This window comes from Mandrillus leucophaeus, unplaced genomic scaffold (assembly GCF_000951045.1).
Source record: "Mandrillus leucophaeus isolate KB7577 unplaced genomic scaffold, Mleu.le_1.0 Scaffold282, whole genome shotgun sequence".
Classification (NCBI taxonomy): domain Eukaryota; kingdom Metazoa; phylum Chordata; class Mammalia; order Primates; family Cercopithecidae; genus Mandrillus; species Mandrillus leucophaeus.
This window is the reverse complement of record NW_012102943.1, coordinates 2,026,003-2,048,901: the sequence shown is the minus strand read 5'-3', so window position 1 is coordinate 2,048,901 and position 22,899 is coordinate 2,026,003. Positions and strand designations below refer to the sequence as shown.

At 54.5% G+C, this 22,899-nt stretch overlaps 2 protein-coding genes across 4 annotated transcripts in view; both read right to left on the bottom strand.

Annotated features, from left to right (window-relative positions):
* CSF1R (colony stimulating factor 1 receptor) overlaps positions 1-1,088 on the bottom strand; it is a 62,579-nt gene extending 61,491 nt beyond the window's left edge. The window contains exon 1 of the mRNA XM_011985370.1: positions 985-1,088. The gene's annotated coding sequence lies outside the window, so the exon portion shown is untranslated. The remainder of the gene's footprint in view (positions 1-984) is intronic.
* Positions 1,089-1,556: 468 nt separating this feature from the next.
* PDGFRB (platelet-derived growth factor receptor, beta polypeptide) overlaps positions 1,557-22,899 on the bottom strand; it is a 42,245-nt gene continuing 20,902 nt past the window's right edge. For 2 of the 3 annotated variants that reach the window (XM_011985365.1, XM_011985367.1), the window contains exons 4-23: positions 22,613-22,879; positions 21,745-21,872; positions 21,451-21,625; positions 20,681-20,873; positions 19,911-20,026; positions 18,475-18,598; positions 17,692-17,903; positions 14,497-14,591; positions 13,390-13,522; positions 12,676-12,780; positions 12,204-12,314; positions 10,998-11,157; positions 9,865-10,025; positions 8,902-9,020; positions 8,580-8,702; positions 7,712-7,823; positions 7,167-7,266; positions 6,447-6,552; positions 5,331-5,563; positions 1,557-3,620 (exon numbers count right to left, since the gene is read on the bottom strand). In XM_011985365.1, coding sequence (XP_011840755.1) covers positions 3,437-3,620; positions 5,331-5,563; positions 6,447-6,552; positions 7,167-7,266; positions 7,712-7,823; positions 8,580-8,702; positions 8,902-9,020; positions 9,865-10,025; positions 10,998-11,157; positions 12,204-12,314; positions 12,676-12,780; positions 13,390-13,522; positions 14,497-14,591; positions 17,692-17,903; positions 18,475-18,598; positions 19,911-20,026; positions 20,681-20,873; positions 21,451-21,625; positions 21,745-21,872; positions 22,613-22,879 — 2,957 coding nt within the window. In that variant the 3' untranslated portion in view covers positions 1,557-3,436. Of the gene's footprint in view, positions 3,621-5,330; positions 5,564-6,446; positions 6,553-7,166; positions 7,267-7,711; positions 7,824-8,579; positions 8,703-8,901; positions 9,021-9,864; positions 10,026-10,997; positions 11,158-12,203; positions 12,315-12,675; positions 12,781-13,389; positions 13,523-14,496; positions 14,592-17,691; positions 17,904-18,474; positions 18,599-19,910; positions 20,027-20,680; positions 20,874-21,450; positions 21,626-21,744; positions 21,873-22,578; positions 22,880-22,899 lie in introns of all 3 variants that reach the window. The other variant, XM_011985368.1, reaches the window with a different exon arrangement.

Below are 22,899 nucleotides of genomic sequence, written 5' to 3'. Positions count from 1 at the left end.
GGTCACTGGGTTGATGGGAAGGTAAAATGTGCAAATGTGTGTGAAGCAACCAGATAGCCCTGGGGCGTAATAACTGTTGGATAGTAGTAGCCAGATTTTTATCATCCTTTGTCTTAGTGTGGCATCTAGCTCCATTTAGCCCTGGGGAAATTGAAGCCTGATGTGGTGTAATCCACTCAAGTTCCCATAAAGAGCAGGCCTGAGACACAGGGAGCTGAGATCTTCTGACCTCCAGATAGAGGCTTTTGTATCAGCAAAGATAATCCCTGTCTGGAATGTGGGCTATTTTCTTTACAGGGCAGATCTGGGTATCACCTCATTCAACTCCTGCCACAGCTAGAAGAGAAGTCACAGGCACTGGGTGTTTTCTGAAGCCAGGACCCCTGGGACGGTGGGCTTTGCATGGCCAACACTTATAGCCATCAGGTATTTTCCCTGGTGTGGCTCAGCTGCCCCTGAGTTGGCGGCTGGGCCTGTGAGTCAGAACTGTCCCATGGCTTCATTCCTTTCCCCACTTGAAGCCACAGCCCCAGACTCCTAGAGGCAGTCCAGGGAGGCCTGTGGTTCCAAAATGAGGTCCTTCCCCCCACCGCTCTAATGGAGATGCCCTTTCCCCAGCTCAGAGGGATCAAGGGAGGAGCTAAGGACACACAGTGATGGACCTCAGGCTGACACCCAGTCCACCTCAAGTGAGCCAAGTACAAGACTCTGGGCCCCGGTGGGAGGGCCACAAATCCCTGCCTGGGCCCGAGACCCCTTGCACTCTGCCCCCTGCCCCCAGTAGCCCTATTGCCCCGGCCCTGTGTTCCTGTCAGGGTCCCACAGGCCGGGGTCCCACAGGCTCGGCAGGAGAGCCTATGACTCATGCGGGCCCCACAGTCCCTGAGCTGCTGCAGCCATGAGGAGTCTGGGTCCTGCAGGTGGATACCCTCTGCCCTCAAAGCCACAGCCTGGTCACCACCCTCTTCCCTCCCCTGTCCTTACCCTGGCTGCAGTTCTCCGCTTCCTCTCTTCCTCTTCCTCTTCTCTCTTCTCCGCCTTCTCCTCACTTCATGCTCTCACGCTTTTGGACACTCTGTCTGCCCTTCTCCTACCTGGGGCCTGACCATGACTCACCTGGACCTGGAATCTGGGCTCTAGCAGCTGCCTGTCACGGAGCACACTGGCCTCAATCCGGGCCTGTGGGCGGAGTGGAGGGGAGGGTGTCCCAGCTGATAGCCAAAGCCAAAGCACATGGTGGGGGCAGTGGGGCGCCTCAGCACCAGAGCCTGGGAGCAGCCCCGCAGCCCCACACCCTCCTGCCCGACTCAAGGCCAGGCTCTGCGGAGCCAGAAAAGCCTGTTCGCTTTCCACCTTGGGAAACCAAGCCCAAGGTCTAGGCCACCCAGCTTCTGGAGAGGGGTGGGAGAGTGAAAATCCCCACTTAACAGATGAATGAAATGAGACTCAGAGCTGAAGGGATCTGTCTGGGGATCTGCGTCTGGTTGAGCCCCATGTGCCCCACTCCACACTCCCCACGGACAGGAACCCAAACCCAAGAGACACTACAAAGTCTGTGAGTGAGAAGCACCAGGTTTAATATTAAAATCTTTCCCTTAAAAAAAGTACACAGATAGAAAAACTTAACAGCATACAAAATAGCACTTCTGCTGTATAAATGTGAGTTAACGTGAGTCCTAAAAATATTTGTAAACCTAGGTGATTATATCTTTGGTACCGTATTGAGAGCCCACTCTCCCTCCTTGGACCAACTTTGGGGATCTCAGGGAAGTAAGGTGCCAACCTGCAATGCAGGGCTGGTGCCCTTCCTGCACCCCCTTCCCAACCCTCCCCGTGCTGGGACGTCTTGGCTACAACCCTGACTCCCCTGGCACCTCCAATGCTCACTGGGCTGGGGATAATGAGATGTCACTGCTAGGTCTGGGCAGTGACAAAACCATACCCCCACGGAGTGCTGCCTCAGGGATGGGGCAGCTGGTGGTTGAGGAGGAAACCTCCAAAGCGCCCACCTCTCACATCCTTCTTGGAGTACCCATCTGAAGCTTCTTGTCCTTTACAAGACATAACTGACGCAGACCTCGGCGCAGGTGCTGGAGTGGTGGGCTGCAGGAGGTGATCTCATTTGCCCTCTGTCTCTTTTGCCCGGGATACCCTCAGAGGTCATCGGGGGTAGTGAAAGAGGTCCCGTGGTCTTCCCATGTCCCTGGGGCAGCTGCTGGGGGCTTTCCAAGACACCGGCTGTCACTCTTAAGTCAAGGCCTGGACAGCTGCGTTCTTGAGACTTGCTGGAGGCCTGGGGAAGGGGCATGGTTCCTGTGTCCCCAGAGTGTGATGTGTGATCTGGAATCTCCCAGGAGCCCAGCTGACCCCCCAGGATGGAAGTTTAGGGTATATGACCTTGCTTCATCTGGACAAATGTGCAACCACCTGGAATATTCTAGAATGTTAGTGCTGGCAAGGCACTTGGAGTTAATAAGTCCGACTTGTTCATTTTTTCAAGGGGAAAACTGAGGCCCAGAGAGGGTGAGGGATTCCTCCAAAGTCTCATAGCAGATCCAGTGCAGAGCCAGGGCCATATATTGGAACACACATGTGGCCACTCCACACTGGCACATTTACATTCTCATCACAGATGCGGGGCCCGTCTGGCCTTCCAGACTCTGGTGGATGGATTAAGACTGAGGGTGATAAAGAAAAAGCTCCAGGACTGATGGGCCTGAAGGACAGGGACACGGGCACTTGCTATGGACACATGTGCTCCAAGTGCCCTGGGCAGGGGCTGCAGGCTGGGGGTGTCCTGTACTTGGCTCAGCCTCCAGCATTAATTAGGCTGCCTAATGGCCCCAGACCAGCTTGGGCCAGGGAAAGCAGGGACTGGCATCATAGGGAGGAGACTGGCTTTCTTCTGGATAAGGCAACACTGCCCAAGGCTAGGCCCCAGCTCAGGCAGCAGCTAGGGATGCTAGGGTCCCTTCCCTAGCTCCTGGGTGGATAAAAGTGCGAGGAGAGAGCTATGATTCCTTGAGGGGTAGCTGGCTGAACAGAAAAAAGTTAATTTACCACCTCAATAACCCCAAGAATCTTTCCAGGGAGGGATTCGACCTCCCTACCTATCAGCCAGGGAGAGAATCCTAGATTCTGGGCATCAAGCCCAACTTTACCATCTTACATATGGGAAAACGGAGTCCCCTGGGCGGAACCCTGGCTCAGAGTCAGTTAGCCTCCCTGGAGGCACAGGGCTGGTCGTGGCCCCTGCAGTTTTCTTGCCTCCTAAGCCAGCCCCAGGGTTTGGGGCACAACACGTCAGGAGCAGAAAGCTTCCAGAAGGGGACAGCTGATAAGGGCAGCCTGGCTGACAGGAGGCCCGGCCAGGCCAGGAGGTGCTGGGTGCTGGCAGAGGGGAAGCTTTGGGCAGGGCAGGGTGGGGGCCAGCCCCCTACAGGAAGCTGTCCTCTGCTTCCGCTCGAGGCGCGGGGCACCCTGAATCCGGCAGCTGTTCCAGCTCTGGCTCTGGTTCCACCTGGCGCTCAAGCTGGGGCTCTGGCTCTGGTTCCTCCTGGGGCTCCAGAGGGCTGTCACAGGAGATGGTCGAGGAGGTGTTGACTTCATTCAGGGTGGAGCTAGAGGAAGGAGGCAGTGAGTGACAGGCTAGGAAGGAGCTCAGGAGGATTACAGCAGCAGTCATGAAGAGCCTTCGGTGTGTCTGCCCCTGCACCATGGGCTTCACACACTCTGGCTCATTTAACTCTTGTGAAAACTACGCAAGGCCTGCACCGTGAGGAAAGTGTGGCTCAGAGAGGTTATGTCACTGCCCCACTTCACACAGCAGGGAAGTGCAGGAGCTGGAACTTCGGAGCAGGGTTGGCTGGCTCCAAAGCTCATTTCTCACCCACCAGCATCTGCCTCCTCTGCACCCCTAAAGGTGTATGCTATCTCATTTAATCCTTGCAATGACCGCCTAATAGAAGTACTTTTACTGTTCATATTTTATAGAAGAGGACACCGGCCGAGTGCGGTGGCTCACGCCTGTAATCCCAGCACTTTGGGAGGCCGAGGCGGGTAGATCACCTGAGGTCAGGGGTTCGAGACCAGCCTCAACACGGAGAAACCCCGTCTCTACTAAAAATACAAAATTAGCTGGGTGTGGTGCTGCATGCCTGTAATTCTAGCTACTCGAGAGGCTGAGGCAGGAGAACTGCTTGAACCGGGGGGCGGAGGTTGCGGTGAGCCGAGATCGCACCACTGCACTCCAGCCTGGGCAAGAAGAGTGCAACTCCATCTCAAAAAAAAAAAAAGAAGAAGAAGAGGACACCAATGTTTACACAGTGAAGCAGCTTGTCTGAGGGCACAAAACAAGGCGAGCATTCACACCTCAAGCTATGGGAGAGCTGCACTTCACTCCTCTGCTTTCACACCTCAAGCTGTGGGAGAGCTGCACTTCACTCCTCTGCGCCATCCACTGGAACTCTTGGATGGTTCGTCTCTTCAACAGTTAGAGCAATGAGGGCCTTTGGGAGCCTTCTAAGGCCTGTGTGCACTCCCGGCACATATGGAGAAACTGAGGCTCTCAGAGGAAAAGCCTTCCCAGGTCTCATAGCGGCTAGTGGCAGAGTTGGGACAGTACCCCAGCCTGGGGCTCCAGCCACTTCACCTTGGGCTGGATCTTGCTTTGGAGGTGGGCATGGCCTCATGAGGAGCCCTTCTCTCCAGTTAAGGGGAGATCCTGTGTGGACATCAAGTCCCCACAACAGCAGGGTCCTCCTAGAAAGCCCCCGCTGAGCTGTAACTTCACCACTTCCCAAGGCAAAAGAAAGCCACAATCTCCTTCCCAATCTGAATTCTGTCCTGAATTCCTGTAGGGGCCTCTGACTCCTGCAACCCTGGAGGCTCTCTCCAGCCCCAGGGCATGGTGCTGAAGAACGGAACATAGGCCTCTGGCTGGCCATGAGTAACAACTGGGGTGCTGGGGATGCTAAGTAGGTTTGCTTCTTCTCCTTGGGGCTAGGACAGGACCTAGAGATGAGAGAGTATAGATAACCTCTGGGGGCTCCCTTAAAGGAAATAGCTACCTTGCAAATAATTCCCAGCCCATACTTTTGTTTTTACTAACCTGCCCTTTCCACCTCAGGGCATCAAAGTTCAAATGAGTTCCATTCTCTCTTCTATTTGTTGTTAGGGATAAGTACTTACCCTAGGTAACTTACCTCTGAGGCAAGCCTGACAGCACGCATGCAGGCAAACACACACACACACAAACACACACACACACACACACACACACACACACACACACACACGCGATATCCTTGGCCCCAGGCCACAGTGGTTACCTGGCTAGGCTGGGGGAACCCTCCAGTGGGCCTTCGTCAGCAACCTCGGGTTTGGGGTCAGGCAGGGGGATGATATAGTCGTTGTCACCCTCATTGGGCTGCACGGCAGTGTAGAGGACGGAGCTGCTGTCCAGGGGAGATCGGAGGCCATGGAACCCGGGCAAGCGGGCCTGGGACCGAAGGATGGCTGGGTGGTCACTCCTCAGAAACTCCTCATCCACCTGCTGGTACTTCTGCTCCCAGGGCAGGGAGAACCAAAGAAACAGGGATGGTCAGGCCACAGTTGCCTTCAGGGATCTTCTAACCTGGCCCATCCCCCTTTGCATAAATAAGCTCCCCGCTGCTCAGAGGGGAAAGGGATTTGCCCAAGCCACACGGCTGAGCTGACCTCCCATCTCACATAGAATCTTACAAGGCATGGTGAGCTCAGGACCACCCAGGGAGGGGCAGTTATCAGAACTGCACCCAGGACTCTAACTCTTCCCCGACTTCAGAGCAGACAGGCACAGGCTCTCATGCTGCCTCAGCCTCCTTCCGCAGGGCCTCAGTTTCCTTGGCTGTGAAGTGGTGATGACCTTACTCCATCTCCCAGGTCCCTGGGACCATCCCCGGGGCGCAGTGGGGGTGAGAAATGGACCCAAGGAAGGAGCTGCCTCTGTGTCAAAGGCGATGTGTATTTCCTCCTCACTCGGAGCCCTGTTGTTGGACGGGGCAGGGTTTCAGGGCCCTGTTGGCTCTTTGGGCCTTGGAGAGACGATCCTATGACAGGATCCAAGTGGTCAGGTGGTTCATGATCATGTAACCTGGGGTTATTCACACTTCTGAAGGAGCCCCATGGTTTGGTATGGATGCAAAGGCCCGAGGGAGGCAGCAGGACAGACAGGGCTCTAGGCCCCCTCCCTGCATCTAATCGATCAGCTTCCATGGAGCTCTGTGCTGCTAAAATAAACTCATAGCGCCAGCCCATCCCCTCCTAGAACCAGCAGGGAAACTGAGGCCCAGAGAGGACAAAGGGTGGTCCCCTAAATGCCAGCCCATCACACAGAGCCTTGTACTTGGTGTCTGACTTCTACACCAGAGCTCTCTGTGCTCCACCCCTACCCTGCCTCAACATACCTTTTTGTAACCTTCGCCCAACAGTCTCTCGAGAAGCAGCACCAGCTGGGAGAAAGGGGGCCGAATCTCAAACTTCTCTTCCCAGCACTTCTGCATGATCTCATAGCTGGGGACGAGGAGAAGGGTCAGGGTCTCTGGCCCAGGGTTCAGGGGACAAGGCAGGGCTGGGGGAGTGGGAGGCTGCTGCCTCTCAGAACAAGGTGAGCCATGGAAAGGAGCTGGGGGGAAGTGGTGGCTGGGTGTATCCAGAGGTCCTGCCTCTGGATATTCCCTTGGGAGGCCCTCTCAGAGCCCCCATTCCACATGGTTCCACAGGTTGACTATGCCTGGGTGAGCACAGGACCCAAACTTGGCCAATCGTTTTCAGTCCTGCAGCTTCTGCGGTCGGTTCTTGATGGCATGTGACCCCACCTGAGCCCTTGAAGGTCAGCTCTGGGACTTTTGCTGACACTATGCAGCAAGCAGTAGGACATGAGGCTGGCACTGCTGGTAGCCATTTGAGCAATGCTGGCCTGAAAATGAGGCCACACAGAGCAAAGCAGAGCTCAGGGCTAGAACAAGAGGTTCCTGATGCCATCCTTTGCACGGCTGGATCCAGTTACACCAAGGCTTTCTAGATCTCTGAGCTAACAAATCTCTCATCTTTGGTTTAAGCCAGTAGAGTTGGATATCTATTGTTTGCAGCACAAAATCCTCCCAAATGCATGAAGCTCCACTCACATCTCGTCGGAGGCATGGGCAGGCTGGGCCATGCGGTAACCCCGTTTGATGGCATTGTAGAACTGCTCATTCATGGGCAGCTCTGGGTAAGGGGTGCCACCTGTTGGGGAGCATAGACAAGAGACACACAGGCTCAGGGCTGGAAAAGTGGCAGGGCACCCTCTTCTACAGGACAAGGAGAGCCATGCTGGCCCTGGTACGGGGGAGGGGGCAGTGGCCCTGGCATTTGGAACTGTGGGCTCCTTCATGGGCTCTGGACAGAGACCGCAACCCTCCCCAGGATAGACAGCCAGAATGTGAGAGCCAAGCAGGCTTTCTGATGTCACTGTTCAAACCCGTCAATACTCACACAGGGAGCTAAAGAGACCCAGAGAGGGCAAAGAATTTGCTAACATCACACAGCAGGGAGAAGGTAGCAGAGCTGGGACCTGAACCAGGATCCCTGTATCAGGGCTTGTCCCATAGCCCCACCAGGCCAGAGGCGTGATTGCTGGAGGTAGACCCCAGGCCAGGATGCTGAGGCCTGGAGGAAGAAGCAAGCGTACCCAAAGTGAAGATCTCCCAGAGCAGGATGCCGAAGGACCACACGTCGCTCAGGGTGGTGTAGAGGCTGTTGAAGATGCTCTCTGGAGCCATCCACTTCAAAGGCAAAAAGGTCTGTAGGGAGGTCAGGATAGGTGCTGAGTGCAGGGAAGGACCTCAGCCCCACTCTGCACCTGGGACAGGAGAAGGGTACCTGGCAGTTCCCACCCACAATCACTTCTCCCTCCCATTCCCTGTGAGGGCCCTGGTCACAGTTCCCATGTCCATCCCAGTGCTGGCCAGAGGACCAGAGGCTGTTTCTTTTCTCACTAGCTGGGGACAAGGCAGCCCCTGTCCCTGGGGAAAATCTCCAGGGTCTGAGTAGTGAAGTGGGGGAGCCAGGGACTTGTCAAGGCACCCCCCAAGCTCTCATCCTGGCTACATTTGATCTCTGGGCCTAGCATCCCTCCATCTGGGGTTTGCTGAAAAGTGGGGAGATGAGAGACAGGCAGAAGGATCATGTTTTAACCAGACCAATCCCAGCTACTGCGTGTGACCTGCTCATCTTTCTTGCCTTGTCACCTGGGCTCCTTCCTCTGCCCACCACTGCTGGAACAACACATTCGGCCTGTTCCCCCCTCCCCCACCCTGGACCCATTACAGCCAGCCCTCCCCACTGCTATACTTGCTCCATGCTCTCCTGGGCGGCTCCCCTTCCTGTCCCTGCACACATAGCTGGGCAGGCACAGCCCACCACCGCTGTCAGGGCAGGCCACGAGGAGCCCCACACAGATATCCTATGATCTGCAGCCACAATGGTCAGGAGGGAAACTGTTCCTGCGGTCACAGACACACGGTGACAGCCCCACAAGGGCCAGGGAAGGTACTCACACTGCCTTTGGAGATGTAATTTGAGTCCCGCATGATGTCTCGAGCCAGGCCAAAGTCACAGATCTTGACCAGCTTGCCCTCGCAGATGAGCACGTTCCTGGCCGCCAGGTCTCGGTGGACGCACTGGGTTTGGGGAGAGGGGAGCTGAGGCCTTAGGGGCAATTGTGGGGAAAGAACCTCCATGTCAAGGGCTTTGGGAAAATGCAACACTGCCCACATGCGAGAGGCCATCCTGGTGTGCGGGTGCTCTTGGAGGATGCTGGCTGACTGGCTGACCCACCTCCCCACAGCCTCCACTGTGCTCTACCACAACCACACGTACGTTCTTGGAGGCCAGGAACTCCATGCCATTGGCCACCTGGTAGCTGAAGCCCACAAGGTCCATGTAGCTTAGCACCGGAGACTCATTGATTAAAGTTGCCCGACAGGTCCTCTCAGGGGCTGGAGGAGAAGCAGAGGGTCACCTGCTATCTTATGTCTCCTTTTGGCCCACAGGACCCCTGCCCTTTGGCTCCTGGGAGACTGAATGTCCAAGACAGGTGGCTACTCATCACCTAGGTCTCCCCTAAAAGGAGAATGATTTCTTAATATCGAACTCAAAGTTCTCCTGCTTTATCAGTGCCCTCATTGGCCAGAAACACTTTTGGCATTAGCTCTTGGGCCACTTTTGCCCAACCCTTGCCTGCCTGCCTCTCAGGGACACTAGACCAGCCTGGGGCCGAAGCTGAGTAGATCACTTTCCCTAGCACTACAAAAGGCCAGGTCCTCCCACATTCCTGCTCTCTCCCTCCCTGTGGGTTCTTTTTTTTTTTTTTTTTTTTGAGACGGAGTCTCACTCTGTAGCCCACGCTGGAGTGCAGTGGCCGGATCTCAGCTCACTGCAAGCTCCGCCTCCCGGGTTCACGCCATTCTCCGGCCTCAGCCTCCCGAGTAGCTGGGACTACAGGCGCTGCCACCTCACCCGGCTATTTTTTGTATTTCTTAGTAGAGACGGGTTAGCCAGGATGGTCTCGATCTCCTGACCTCGTGATCCGCCCATCTCGGCCTCCCAAAGTGCTGGGATTACAGGCTTGAGCCACCGCGCCCAGCCCTCCCTGTGGGTTCCATGCATGTTTCTGGACCCATAAACAGCGGTCCACTACAGAGCAGTTTTTGCCAGGTGGCTAGCCTCAATTTCCACATCTATGAAATGGGCACGAGACTCCCTTCTTCCCAGGGTTTTTGGCAAGGCTGGGCATGTGAAGAGCATCAGCCTGCGTGGGTGTGGGGTACTGTGTCCACCCACCAGAGGGAACGTAGTTATCGTAGGGGGCCATGTAGTTGGAGGACTCGATGTCGGCATATTTGACGTCTCCTTTCATGTCCAGCATGGGCACGTAGTCCACCGACTCGTCCTTGCTCATGTCCATGTAGCCACCGTCGCTCTCCCCAGTCAGGGACACATGGCTGGGGGTAAAGGAGCATCACAGAAGAGCCTGGAGGCTTTGCCTTCCCCTCCCCTCCTGCCCCTTGCCACTCATGAATTTCTTCTCTCACACACTCACTCATCCTTCAGGCTATCCCAATAGGAATGCCCATGGATCGACCCGTTTCAACCAACCTGCTGGGCCAAGCTGGGCACTGAGGCTGCCAAAATGACAGTTAGAACCCACAGAGCTCACACCCAGAGGCGATGACAGCGCCCCAAGGCAAAGGTCACAAGATGGGTGTGTACAGAGGCGCCTTCCTGTGGCCTCCCCAGGGCTACCTGGCCATAGGAGTGCCTGGCTGCAACCCAGCGTGGGCAGCCAGGAGTCACCCCGATACCTATGCCTGTAGCATCAGCTCCCCAAAGGGCTGTGGGGCTCTACACACATGTCTCTACGGGCAGGAAAAAGATGGGAAGGAAATTGATCAAAACATTGGAGAGGGCAGGAGTGAGTTTTACGGTCTTTCACGCTTTTCTGAAGCTACTCTTGTCTTTGTTTTTGTAATCAGCAAAAGAACTAAGAAATGTTCTTTTTGGAAAAGATGAAGAAAGGAGTTGAGCTCCCTAAGGGGCAGTGTGGAGGCTGGTGTGTAGAGGCTGTAGACAGGAACACAGTCTGGAGCACCGCTGCGCAAACTGGGAGCTTGGCTCTCGTCTCACCACAGCCTCTGTCCCTTCCTCCATCACTGCGTGCCCGGGACTGAAGGGCAAACACCCACGACACAGGGATGGCATGTCACATGTGTAGAGGGCTTAGCAGCACAGGGCCTGGCATCACTGTTATTCCCTCATCTGGGGTGGGCCACCTTGTAGAACAGCCCTAGCTCCAGGAGTGATTCTGTTCCCTGCCCTGTCACAGCCTCAGCTTCTCCTCCCGGACAAAGGGAGGGGAAGGAGCGGTGCTCCTCAGGGTATCCCAAAGATTCAGTCCCTGGCCTCCCTCCTGGTACCTGGGCAGGGGGAGCCCAACGGGCAGCGCATTGCTGTAGAGCTCCGCGCTGGGCGGGCGGCGCTTGTCGGAATGGTGCTGCAGGAAAGTGTGCTTGTTGCGGTGCAGGTAGTCCACCAGGTCTCCGTAGCGGCAGTACTCAGTGATGATATAGATGGGTCCTGCGGAGGGACAGGCTCAGGGACAGTCCCTACGGAGGCCTCGGGCGTCTCCTCAAGGCCACGAGGCTAATCAGGGGCTGGATGTGGGAGAGACACTTTGGCATGACGGCTAGGAGGCTTCAGTGCCTTGCAAATCTGGGTTCTTTTCCTGCCTCTGTGGCAGAGAGCAAGGTACTGAGTCTCCCTGAGCCTTACCTTCCCCAGCTGTTAAGTGGGGTAATTAAACCCACCACAAAGCGCTGCCATGAGGATTAATGAGATGACGTCTTTATTGGCTGGGCACGTGGCAACCCCGCAGTGTTGGCTCTTATTGATATGTTTTCAAACTAAAGCTTACTTTGGAGCCCAGTATAGAAAGCAGATAAAGGCCACTGTTTACAATAATCACTTTAGTAGTTAAATTCAACTACAATGCATTTACTTGAAGTCAGTCAGTGAGAACTTGAAGATATCTACGCGAACAAAAATTTTGAAATGAGTGATCATTGCGGACGTGAATAAGTCTATGTACCCAACATACTTCTGTATTTTGTTTTGGTTGCATAATGCTGAGGAAAATCCCAGATCTCACAATAAACAGCTGCAAACGGTGATAACATTTTTTTTTCAGCCTAACTGGCAATCAGAGCTTCAAATAAACACAGTTGGCCACAGAGACTTTCTTCTATGATCAAATAAAGGTAGCTCCCAATTAGCTAGCTGGTGGTCTCCAATGGTGGGCGTATAACGCATCTTAATGTCATGTGAGCTGTTATTTATTGGTTTTCAAAATGTGTTGTAAAAATAAAAGCATCAGCCAACACCATGGTCTGGAAGCTGCTGGGACTGGTGACCCGACTAATCGTTCAGGCGAGAAGGTGTTGTGACGTTGTGAGTTTCTAAACCCCACCGCCCTCTGGGACCGTGCAGTGGGGGCACTGGAGTCGGGGGGCACGGACCCTCCAGCAGGAGTGTGCTGTTGAGTGAGGCCTGAGGAGGCGGTAGGCGGGGCCTGGCCTTGGTGGTGGGCACTTTCCCTGAGTCCTCTGGGGCAGTGGGTTCGGTACCTCCTTTGGTGCAGGCCCCCAACAGGTTGACCACGTTCAGGTGGGGCCCAAGGTGACTCATGATCTTCAGCTCCGACATGAGGGCTTGTTTCTCACTGCTGCGGGCTGTGGCTGAGGAAAATGGGGGCCCCAGGGCAGGCCCAGTTATGGAGGCTCCACGGAGGCCCCATCACAGGAGCCTATTCTGACTCTTCTGCCCCGCCCTGTGCTGCAAGACTCATGCAGCCTGGCGGGGGGTGAGCACCCACACTGTGAGGAGGGGAAGAGGCCAGGGTAGGGGGAGGCAGGCCAAGGAGGCCAGGGTGAGGAACCCTCTTTCCCAAACCAGACTCGGGAGCAGCGCCTGCTGCAGTGTGACGGCCCCTCTTGTGCCTGCTAATCAGCATCAGGCCACCCTGGGAGAGGCTAAGTGTGTGGGGAGGGGCAGGGAGAGGTGAAGGCCCAGATGTGGAGGGCTCCAAGGACTACTCACATTTAAGCATCTTGACGGCCACTTTCATCGTGGCCTGAGAATGGCTCAGGCCATGAGCCGTGGCCTCCACCACCTGCCCAAAGGCCCCAGAGCCGAGGGTGCGTCCTGGTGCAGAGATGATCCCTCAGCTCCTGGCCTACCAGGAAGCTGCACCACTCCCTCCGCTGCCCCCTTCCCCCCGACCCCCGGCCCTGCTGCCACCCTTCCTGCCCAGTGAGGGGAGAGAGCCACTCTCTTAGGTCAACCTAGACATTACTTAAACCACCTTGGACTCAGGGTATTCCCTAAACACACTCCTGCAACCACAATGCCTCCCTGTCTTTCCTGGCATCTCATCTAAGTCCTGCCTGCTTTCTGCCCCATCTTTAATCTCTGGAAAGTTTCTTCCCTCCCCAAGGAAGCACGCTCCTCTGTACCCCCTCAGCTTCCCCAGCCAGACCCGGCCTGCCACTCAGCCTGTCCTCAATTCTTCCACTTTTGTCACATAGGGGCCCCGTCTCACGGGGTCACAGGATCATAGAATCTCAATGCTAGGCAGTTCCTGGGGGATTGTCTTGTCCTCACTATACATAGCAGGAGACAGAGGACCAGAGAAGGCAAGACACCAGCCCTAGGTCTCATAGCTAGTCATGACAAGGCTGGGACCAGACCTCAGAGAGTCTTCCCACCCATCTTGAGTCCCCACACTGCCACCTGAGGCCTCCCAGGACTGACCCAGCACAAGCTGGTCCCGCGGCAGCTCCCACGTGGAGTCATAGGGCAGCTGCATGGGGTCCACGTAGATGTACTCATGGCCATCAGAGCTCACAGACTCAATCACCTTCCATCGGATCTCGTAACGTGGCTTCTGGAGGCCCAACCCCAGGAATTAGTTATCAGAGGGGGCCTTGGGCCTTGAGGCCCATTAGGTCCATCCATCTAGGACACATGGGGCAGGGGACCCTGAGGCCCAGAGAGGGGCAGGGGACCCTGAGGCCCAGAGAGGAGCAGGGGAATATTTGAAATCACACAGCAAGTGCTCAACTGAGCCAAGGTCTTCATGGGCTCGGAGGGAACAGGGACCAAGGGGTCCCAGAGGAGGCTTCAGAACTTGGCAGACTGAGGAGCAACTGGCAGCTGAGGGCCTGGCTCATGAGAACCTCCTCTCCAGCTTCTCTCCCAGCCTTAGATGCTCCTCAGATGGAAGTGGTGGAGCAGGTGACCCCAGAAAGTGACACCAGGTAGGGCACTCGGCTGGATGCGGATGCCCTCCCCATGCTGGGTGAGTCAGAAAGATGTAAGCTTAGAATGTTGACATCTTAGGGTGTTGGAACCACAGGGCTGGAATTTTAGAATGATGGGATCATGAGGTGCTGCAATCCTGATTCAGGAAGCTTAAAATGTTGGAATCACAGAATGGTGAAATCTCAGAGTAGAACACTGAAATTACAGACTAACGCGATCAGAATGCATTTCAGTAGAATCACGGGGTCTCCATGGGTGAGAGCTGGAAAAATCCTGGAGCCCATGCAGTCCACCACAAAGGTCCCATGCTCCATGGCTAGGATGAGAGGCATGGTGCCTCAGCAGGACCCGGGGACTTAGTGACACAGTAGGGGAAGAGAATCCTGGATAGCTTAGGCCCGGCTCAGGTTGGCCCAGACTGCTGGGGGTAGAGGAAGCTCGGACAGCCAGCATCACCCTACATAAGTTCCCACCTGAGTTCCATGCTGAGCCCTGCGTGTGGCCAGATCACGCAGCATTCAAGGAGGGTAGAGGGGTGGAATTCATGCAAAATAGTGATGTGCCAGTCTTCACCCATTAGGCCAGGGAGGGGCTTACCTTCTGCCAAAGCATGATGAGGATGATAAGGGAGATGATGGTGAGGACCACCAGGGCCAGGATGGCTGAGATCACCACCGCCTTGAAGGGCAAAGCTGGAGGCAGAGATGAGAGCAGGCCATGAGCAAACTGGGCAGCTGCCCTCCCCTGACCCCATCTCTGGCATCACAGATCCCTCCGTACACATCCTGTCCAGAATAGAAGCACCCACCTCCCCATTAGCCTGCGGTGTCAGACCCTCAGCCTCTCGCTCTAGGCTGCACGTTCAGACTGTCCTGTAAATACCCCATCCCCTCAGTAACTACCCCCACTCAGATCACTGCTGGCCTCCACATCCCTTCAGCACTGCCAGTCAGTCTGGCCTTGCTGCCAGAACTCTAGACGGGCTACAAATCCTGTTCTGCATTCCAGTCCATTGCCTGGACCTCCCATTAGCCCTGGAGCCCCTGAGGGCTGGGTTTCGGCTTACCTCTCCTCTGAGTCCACACCCTTGCTGGGGCTGCTACAGCTTGGTCAGACTCTATGCCTGACCGAGTGGCCGGTGGACGGAGTGAGTGGCCACTGACGGAGCAATGGCTGAGACCCCCCAGGCTGATGAATCCAGACCTCAGCATGGAGGCTGCCTCCTCTCCACTCCACCCAAAGGGCCCAGTTGGGGTTGGGGTGGTGACGGTAGTTACAAAGTGGGGCTCACACTGGCCCTTACAAGCCTCGAGTCTCCTCCACCCTCAAGGCCTCGGCCTCTTTGCTGTGCTTCCCACTCTACCCATCCACCCCTGCCAGATCCGCCTCTCCCCTACCCTGCCCCACTGGCCACCCATGATGTACCGTGGAACTTATTCCCTCCTCTTCTGTCCCCAATCTGTGCTTCTTTGCTCCCCAGGGAGTCCTGTCCCACCTCCTCCTCCCCATCCATTGCTATAACCTCAGTCCCTAAAACCACACCTGGCACATGGTAGGTACCTGGTACTATTTGTTGAATTACTAAGTGAATGCCATTCTTATGCTTAAAATATTTGGATGCAGGCTGGGCGCAGTGGCTCATGCCTGTAATCCCAGCACTTTGGGAGTCCTAGGAGGGTGGATCACGAAGTCAGGACCAGCCTGGCCAATATGGTGAAACACCGTCTTTACTAAAAATGCAAAAAATAGCTGGGCATGGTGGTGGACTCCTGTAATCCCAGCTATTCAGGAGGCTGAAGCAGGAGAATTGTTTGAACCTGGGGGTGGAGCTTGCAGTGAGCCGAGATCGCACCACTGCACTTCAGCCTGGGCAACAGAGTGAGACTCTGTCTCAAAAACAAACAAACAAACAAAATTTGGATGCTTCACCATGTTATCAGTAAAGGAAAAAGGCCAAAATCCTAAAATGGCACATAAGGCAGAGGCTTCATGACTCTACCTCTTCCCGCTCCAACTTCATCTCTCACCCTTATCCATTCTCTCCATGCCTTCCTCCTCAGGGCCCCAGACCAACATCCCTCTTCTCCTCCCTCCTCCCACTCATCACACATCTCGGTCCTGGGAAGGAAGCCTGCATCTTCTAGGCAACCATCGCTGGAGGCATGAAGGAGCCCTCTTGCAGCCGTCCCAGGCCCTGTGGGCTGGTGCTCAGCTTCCCGCTCAGGCTTTAGTCACACAAAAGTGTCACATCTGCCTTGGCTCAGAGTTGGTCTTCCACTCAGGCTGTCCACACTGTCTGCCCAGATACATACTTGCTCAGAGAATGTGTATGCATGTGTGGAAGCATAGGTGAAATGAGGGGATGAAAGAAGCCCACCCATCCACCACAGGGCAGGGGACAGGAGGCAGCCCTAGACAGGCACGTGCAGGAACACGCCCAAGGACCTGCATACACAGAAACCAAAATGCCTCGCATGGCCTTTGGAGCCCTGCCTGCTCTAGATCTGCCGACCCCTGTAGCTCCATCCCACAGCACTTCCTTCCCCTTTATCTGCCGCCCTTCCAGCCCCTAAGTATCCACACACTCGATCCTCCAGCCAGATTGAGTTGAATTCCTTTCATTTCTAGGAACTCATTTTGCCTCTGGGCTTTTACACAGGCCATTCCCTCTGACTGGGACACCATTCCACACCAGGCTAACTCCTAGTCATTTTTTAGGTTTTGACCTAAAGGTCCCTTTTCTAGAATACTTTCCTGGATCCCATAGCTGGGCATGGGACCCCTTCTCCCTCTAGGCTTTGCCCCTAATGTGGTGATCCTGGGGGAAATTGCCAAGTTCCTTGTCTGCCTTCTCTCTCTGGACTATGGGTACTGGGAGGTCCAGGCAGGGTTGAACCCTTTGACCTTTATACTTCAATGAGAAGTTGGGTCCTCATATTTACTGAATGAAGAAGAAATATGAATAAATGAAGCACATGCATACAGGTGCATGTATGCATAAGGAGGGGCAGGTAAATACACAAAAGCATCAAGACACTAGTAGGCATTGTTCATATGTGCAGAAATTACACATGTATGTGTACCTGCTAACAGAGGTACATTGTACAGCAGGCATATGTATACGGGAATTATGCTTGTACACTTTCCTAGAAAGGTGTGCTCCAATTATATGCTTACAGACATGCACTATGCCAGTTTGCATGCATGCAAAGGAATTGTACACGCATTGCTTGTACACATATATAGGAATTGTGTACCCACAGGTACATGCATACAGACATACACTGTGGGTTTAAACAGATGTCTGGGGATTAGGCACGCTCATGTACATGGCTTACGAACATGTGGTGGGTTTACACACATGGACATGCATAGTGCACACGTGTATGCTTATACACATACACTCTAGCTTTACAGGAGTGACTGGGGATTGGGCATTCTTCAGTACACGATTTACATATCTACACACAGAGGATTTGCACCTGTGTTCAAGGAACAGGCATGCACATTACATGGCTTATGACATACATAAAGTATATGTACACCACACTGAAGGGCATAGTGCTATTCATATCCATGGTTTATAGACTTGTGTTTGTACGCATGTGTACCCATATTGTGTATGCTGGAACATGTCCCTATGCATGTACACGGCAGGGTTTCACGATGCTCCTGTTTGCCCCTGGGCATGCTAACTCCTTTGGCTGCTGTGGGTACATGGGCACAGCACCAATTAGGCAGAGTTAAGGTAGGGGTTGGAATCATCAGGGGCCACCGAGGCTGGGGACTCACAGTGTGGCACCACGATGACCTCCTGCATGTCCTGGCCCACAGCGTTGCGCAGCGTGCAGCGCACCGACAGTGGCCGATCCACGTGCTGCAGACGCAGTGTGCTCACCACCTCAAACTCCTGCTCCTCCTCCCAGTACGTCACGTTCGTCTCCAGCTGGCTCTCCTCTTCAGAACTGTTCCCCAGCAGCATGGGCGGCAGCTCGCGTGGACACCTGCCAGGAGAGCCAGTAGGGTTGCCTGCCAGCCCCTTCCCCTTGCAGACAGGGAAACTAAGGAGAAACTGGTGGAAGGAGGCAGGACGTGTCCAGTTCCTCTGTCCCACTGCCTGGTTCCGAGCGGGCTCCTCCTGTGCTCCCTCTACTGGTCAGCAGGGGGTGCTCCCAGCCCAGAACTGACAGTGCTGATTGCAAAATCCATTCTTACTTGACCCTCGGGGTCACACAGTGTATGGGGTAGAGGCAGAACCTGCACTGAATCCTGCCTCTGTCCACTACATTAGAATCAGCCTGGCCAGGAGTGCAGAACTGATCTACAGGGCCGGTGAGGTCTCTGGGGCTCAGACCCCGCACTTTGCTAGGCCAAACTGCCCAGGGGTAAAGGTAAGGAAAAGCGATCACTTAGGTCATACAGAGTAGGACCAAGGAGGTGGTGACCTGGCCTCCTACGATGCAACGCTATGCCTGTAACAATATGCCATGAAGAATGGGCGGGACTAGATAACCTTCACGAGTTTTTTCTAGCCAGCTGGGGGACCCTGGGCGACTGAGGCCCGGGTCTGCTCACCTTTTGAGGTCTCTGCAGGCAGACCAGATGATGTTCGGCTGGGGCATGCCCCGGCCACGACAGCGGACTGTCTGTTCCCCACTGTCTGGGTGGCTCTCACTTAGCTCCAGCACGCGGACAGGGACTGCATGGAGAGGGCACTGGGTCAGGAGGCGGGAGAGTCAGGACAGCTAACAGGACAGGTCCTCGGGGAGGACCTGACTCAGAGTCCCTCTTGTGGGAGGAGGGATGTAGACTGCAGGTGAACATTAAATACCAGGAATCAGTGTGAAAATCAATGGGTTTGCTTCTGGGTACTTCAAAGGGGACGCCTCAGCAGGGTGCTAGTCTGTCTTTAACACCTCTCTGAGACTTGCTAATCTTCCCTTTTAACAAAGGGAGCCTAGGCCTCAAGCTCAGAGCTCTGGGCCACCAAGCTCATGAAGCCAGCATTTAATAGCATTGTTTAATCTTCTCTGAGTTTATTTTAGGGGTTGCTTTATATTTATGATATATGATGCCAATTTTCCACCTACAATAGAAAGGTTACATTTTGTCTTTCAAAATAAATTTATTTTTAGAAAGTTAATTGACAAAACATTAAGTCATTATTATGTCATTCCTCTGCTCAAAACCCTGCCATGGCTCTTCATTTCAGTCATAGTAAAAGCCAAAGTCTGCAGCAGGCCCGCAAAGGCCTATTCGATTTGCCATTCTCCCAGCCCCCACTGCCCTATCCCCATTCCGACTTCATCTCCCACCTCTCTCCTCACCAGTCCTGTTCCCACCACACAGGCCTTTCAGCGACTGCTCTGGCCTTTGCACTGCCTGAGGTACCCTTTCCTCAAATATCCATTGAGCTAATGTCCTCACCTTCTTCAAGTCTTCATGCAAATGTCACTTCCTCAGCTCTGATCACTGTATCAAATGTGCAACTCTCACCATTACTTTGTGCCCCACTCTCAATCTTCCCTACCCGGCCCCTGTTTTTCCTCTCCCACAGTGTTAGTTACCTTCTAACCTATGTAATTTGCTGGAGTTTGCCTCCCTACTGTTAGTGTTTGTCTTCCCCTACTCGGATGCAAGCTGCACAAAGGCAGGGAGGGAAGTTCAAGAACCTTGACCAGACAGGCATATGGTAGTTGCTCAGTAAATACCTACTGAGTTAATAGTACAGTATAAGTGGAATGTAAGAAGGAAACATCATGGCCTTGGTACCTAAGCGCCTGAAGTTTTGGAAACACCGATCTAGCCCAGTGGCCTCCTTATACAGCTGGGGAAACTGAGGCCCAGAGGCCAGGTTCACACAGCAGTGGGTCAGTGGCTTAGAATTCATCTCCTGAGTTCCAGGGTCCCTCTCCCACCCTCCTAAGAGTGGGTGGACAGTGCAGGAAGGGAGAGGGAATGGGAGCAGGGAGGGGAAGCAGAAGGGACATGGGGAGGGGCGTGCTCATCACCATTGATCTGTAGCTGGAAGGAGAGCTGGACCTCAGCGTCCTCATGGAAGGCCCGCATGGTGTAGTGGCCAGCCTCTGCCACCTTCACCCGAACGAGTGTCAGCTCTGACACATACCTGGGGAGCAGGAAAGGCAGCTGTCAGTTGGAAGGCCTGTTACAGTTCTCCCTACCCTCCTGGTATAAACAGGAACAAGGACCAGGGAGCGGAAGAGCTTGCCAAGGTCATCTAGGTATTGGTAGCAGAGCCGGGACTCAAACCCGGTCTCATAAATCCTCACCCATAGGCAGTTCCCCTAAGCCAAGAGGGAGGGTTGAGATGGACTGTGGGTGGGGGTGGGGAGCATTGAAGGGAAAGTCCTATTTCTCTCCCCTTCAGACAGGTGGACACTGCTCCATCCTAACCTGTCACAGTCTCTATCGGCCAGGCAATCTCTAGCCTCAGGGATACCACAGGCCATGAGTGGTCTGCCTGGCACCCTCTTCCCCAGTCATCTGCCCGTTTACTTCTTGGCTGCTACTGCTGGCCCCACCCATCACAAGCACAACTAAACATCTGGGTGATCATCTGACCGGCGTCTGTTTCCTCCACTAGACTAGGAGCTCTAGGAGGGATGAACTGTCAGCTCTGGTCGCTGCAGCATCCCCAGCACCTGGCACCTAACATGCTCTCAGAAAGTTGGGCCTAGGTTTGTGGCTGAAAGCCAAGGGCTGCCTGGTGGCTGCAAAGAAAAATAACTTCAAGAATGGGGTGGGAGAGCGAGCTTCTCACCTGGTCTCTGACACGTTGCGCGTGGACAGGGCGATCTCACCTGCGCTGGAGTCGCCCAAGGTGCGGTTGTCTTTGAACCACAGGACGGTGGGCGGTGGGTAGGCCTCGAACACTACCTGCAGTGTCCGGCTCCGGTGCAGCTCAGCAAATTGTAGTGCTCCCACCTCTCCCAGGAGCCGCACGTAGCCGCTCTCTGCAAGGGGTGACCATCAGGGGCGGGGCCCTGGGGGCAGGGCACCAACTGAATCCCAAAGGAGGCCAGCCTGTGAGGCAGGGCTTCAGGCCTGCGGACCCTGCTGGCCATGGAGTTCCCCGAGCTGAGGTTGAAATTGGGCTGGGGACGGGGCCTGGAGAAGGGGCCGAATTTGGGGCTGATGTGGATGTCGGAGCTGGCTCCCAGGTAGGGACCAGAGTTGTACTAACAGTTCTCTGTTCTGGGTCAGTAATGTGGCTGATTCTGGGACTAGTGATAAAGTTGAACTAGTGGTAAGGTTGAATTTGGGGATGGAGCTTCCTGGACCTGGGATGGCAGTTGCGCTTGGAAGTCAGGTTGGGGCTGGGGCTCTGGCTAGTCAGAAAGTCTAGGTTGAGATAGGGTTGGATTTGGGGTTGACACTGCATTTTGGTTTGGGTTTGTCTTGGTATTGGGGTTTTGGTTGGCACAGAGGCTAGCTAGGGCTGCACTGGAGTGTGGCTGACTATATCCCGGGGCTGTGAGAGGCGGTGGGTCCAGCTCAGACTGGGGGTTGGGCTGAGCCCAAGGCACGCACCAACCACAGTGATGTTGATGGCCTTTTCATCCTGATGGTCGTTCACACTCTCTGTCACATTGCAGGTGTAGGTCCCCGAGTCTTCTAACTCGGCACTGGGGATGTGCAGGATGGAGCGGATGTGGTAAGGCATATCCAAGAGGAAGTCGGTCACCGGCTCCACCAGCCGCCCACTCTGCAGCGACAGGTTGGGCAGGCCCCCCAAATCAGGAGGGGCCAGGGGAAATCAGTTTGCAGTTCAGATATTCACCCCTGCCTGGCCCCCCCTCCAACCCCTGCCTGGTCCCACATTACTTCTTTGCGGGGGTACGTCCACTCGAAGTTGACCACCTCATTCCCGATCACAATGCACATGAGGGTAATGTTCTCACCCTGGCGGACCACCGTCTGCACTGCATTCACGGAGACGTTGATGGATGACACTGGTGGAAAGAGATTGGCTTAGGGCTGGGGAAGTCACCACCAGCCACCACTTCAGCTTGGGGATAGGGTAGGGGCTAGAGAGGGAAAGGATGACTGATGTAGAAGATTCATTCATTCAACAAATATTTACTGAATACCTACTACATGCCAAGTACTATTCTGGACATTGGGGCAACAGTAGTGACCAAAATGGACAAAATCTCTGTTCTTATGGAGCTGACGTTCTAGAAGGGATAACAGACTGGAAATCAAAGTACACTCTGGAGATCTACGTACAGGAGAAATGTATTGAGCACATACCATGTGCCAGGTACTCTCCATCTTTTATTGTATTTAATCTTCACAATGATCCTATGAGGTAGGCAGTCATTATTATACCCACGTTACAAGAGGGGAAGCAGGCTCAGAGAGATTACGTGCTTTGTGTAAACTTACTCAGACGGGAAATAGCAAAGCTGGGATTTCGACCCAGCTGGCTCAGAAGCTCGTGCCCTCACCAACCATGTTACACAGGCCAGCTCTGCCGCTATCGAATTCTGCGACAGAGGACAAACTCCATCCTCTCTCTGCGCGTGAGTTTCCTCATCTGTAACATGGGGAAAACACTATCTCCCTTCCAAGGCTGTGGTGAGAATCCACTGGGAAGTGGAGTCTCACACTTTGTAAACTGTAAAGGGCTATTGCTCTGTGGAGGATTATACTTGCCTGGGCTGAGCATCAGGCCAGAAAGGGGGCTCACCCTGGAGTCTGTAGACATAGTAGGCGTCGGAATCCACCTCCCTGTCCCCAATGGTGGTTTTGCAGATGTAGCTTCTGTCCTCAAAGATACCAGAAAAGCCACGCTGGTGATCGTAGGGGACAGGCAGTGCAATGTCCCCTTTCTTCTCGTGCAGTGTCACCACCAGTTGTGGGTCTGTTACTCGGCATGGAATGGTGATCTCAGTTATTTCCGTAAGAAAGATGAATAGTTCCTCGGCGTCATTAGGGAGGAAGCCCACGGTGGGATCTGCCAGGAGTGGAGCCATG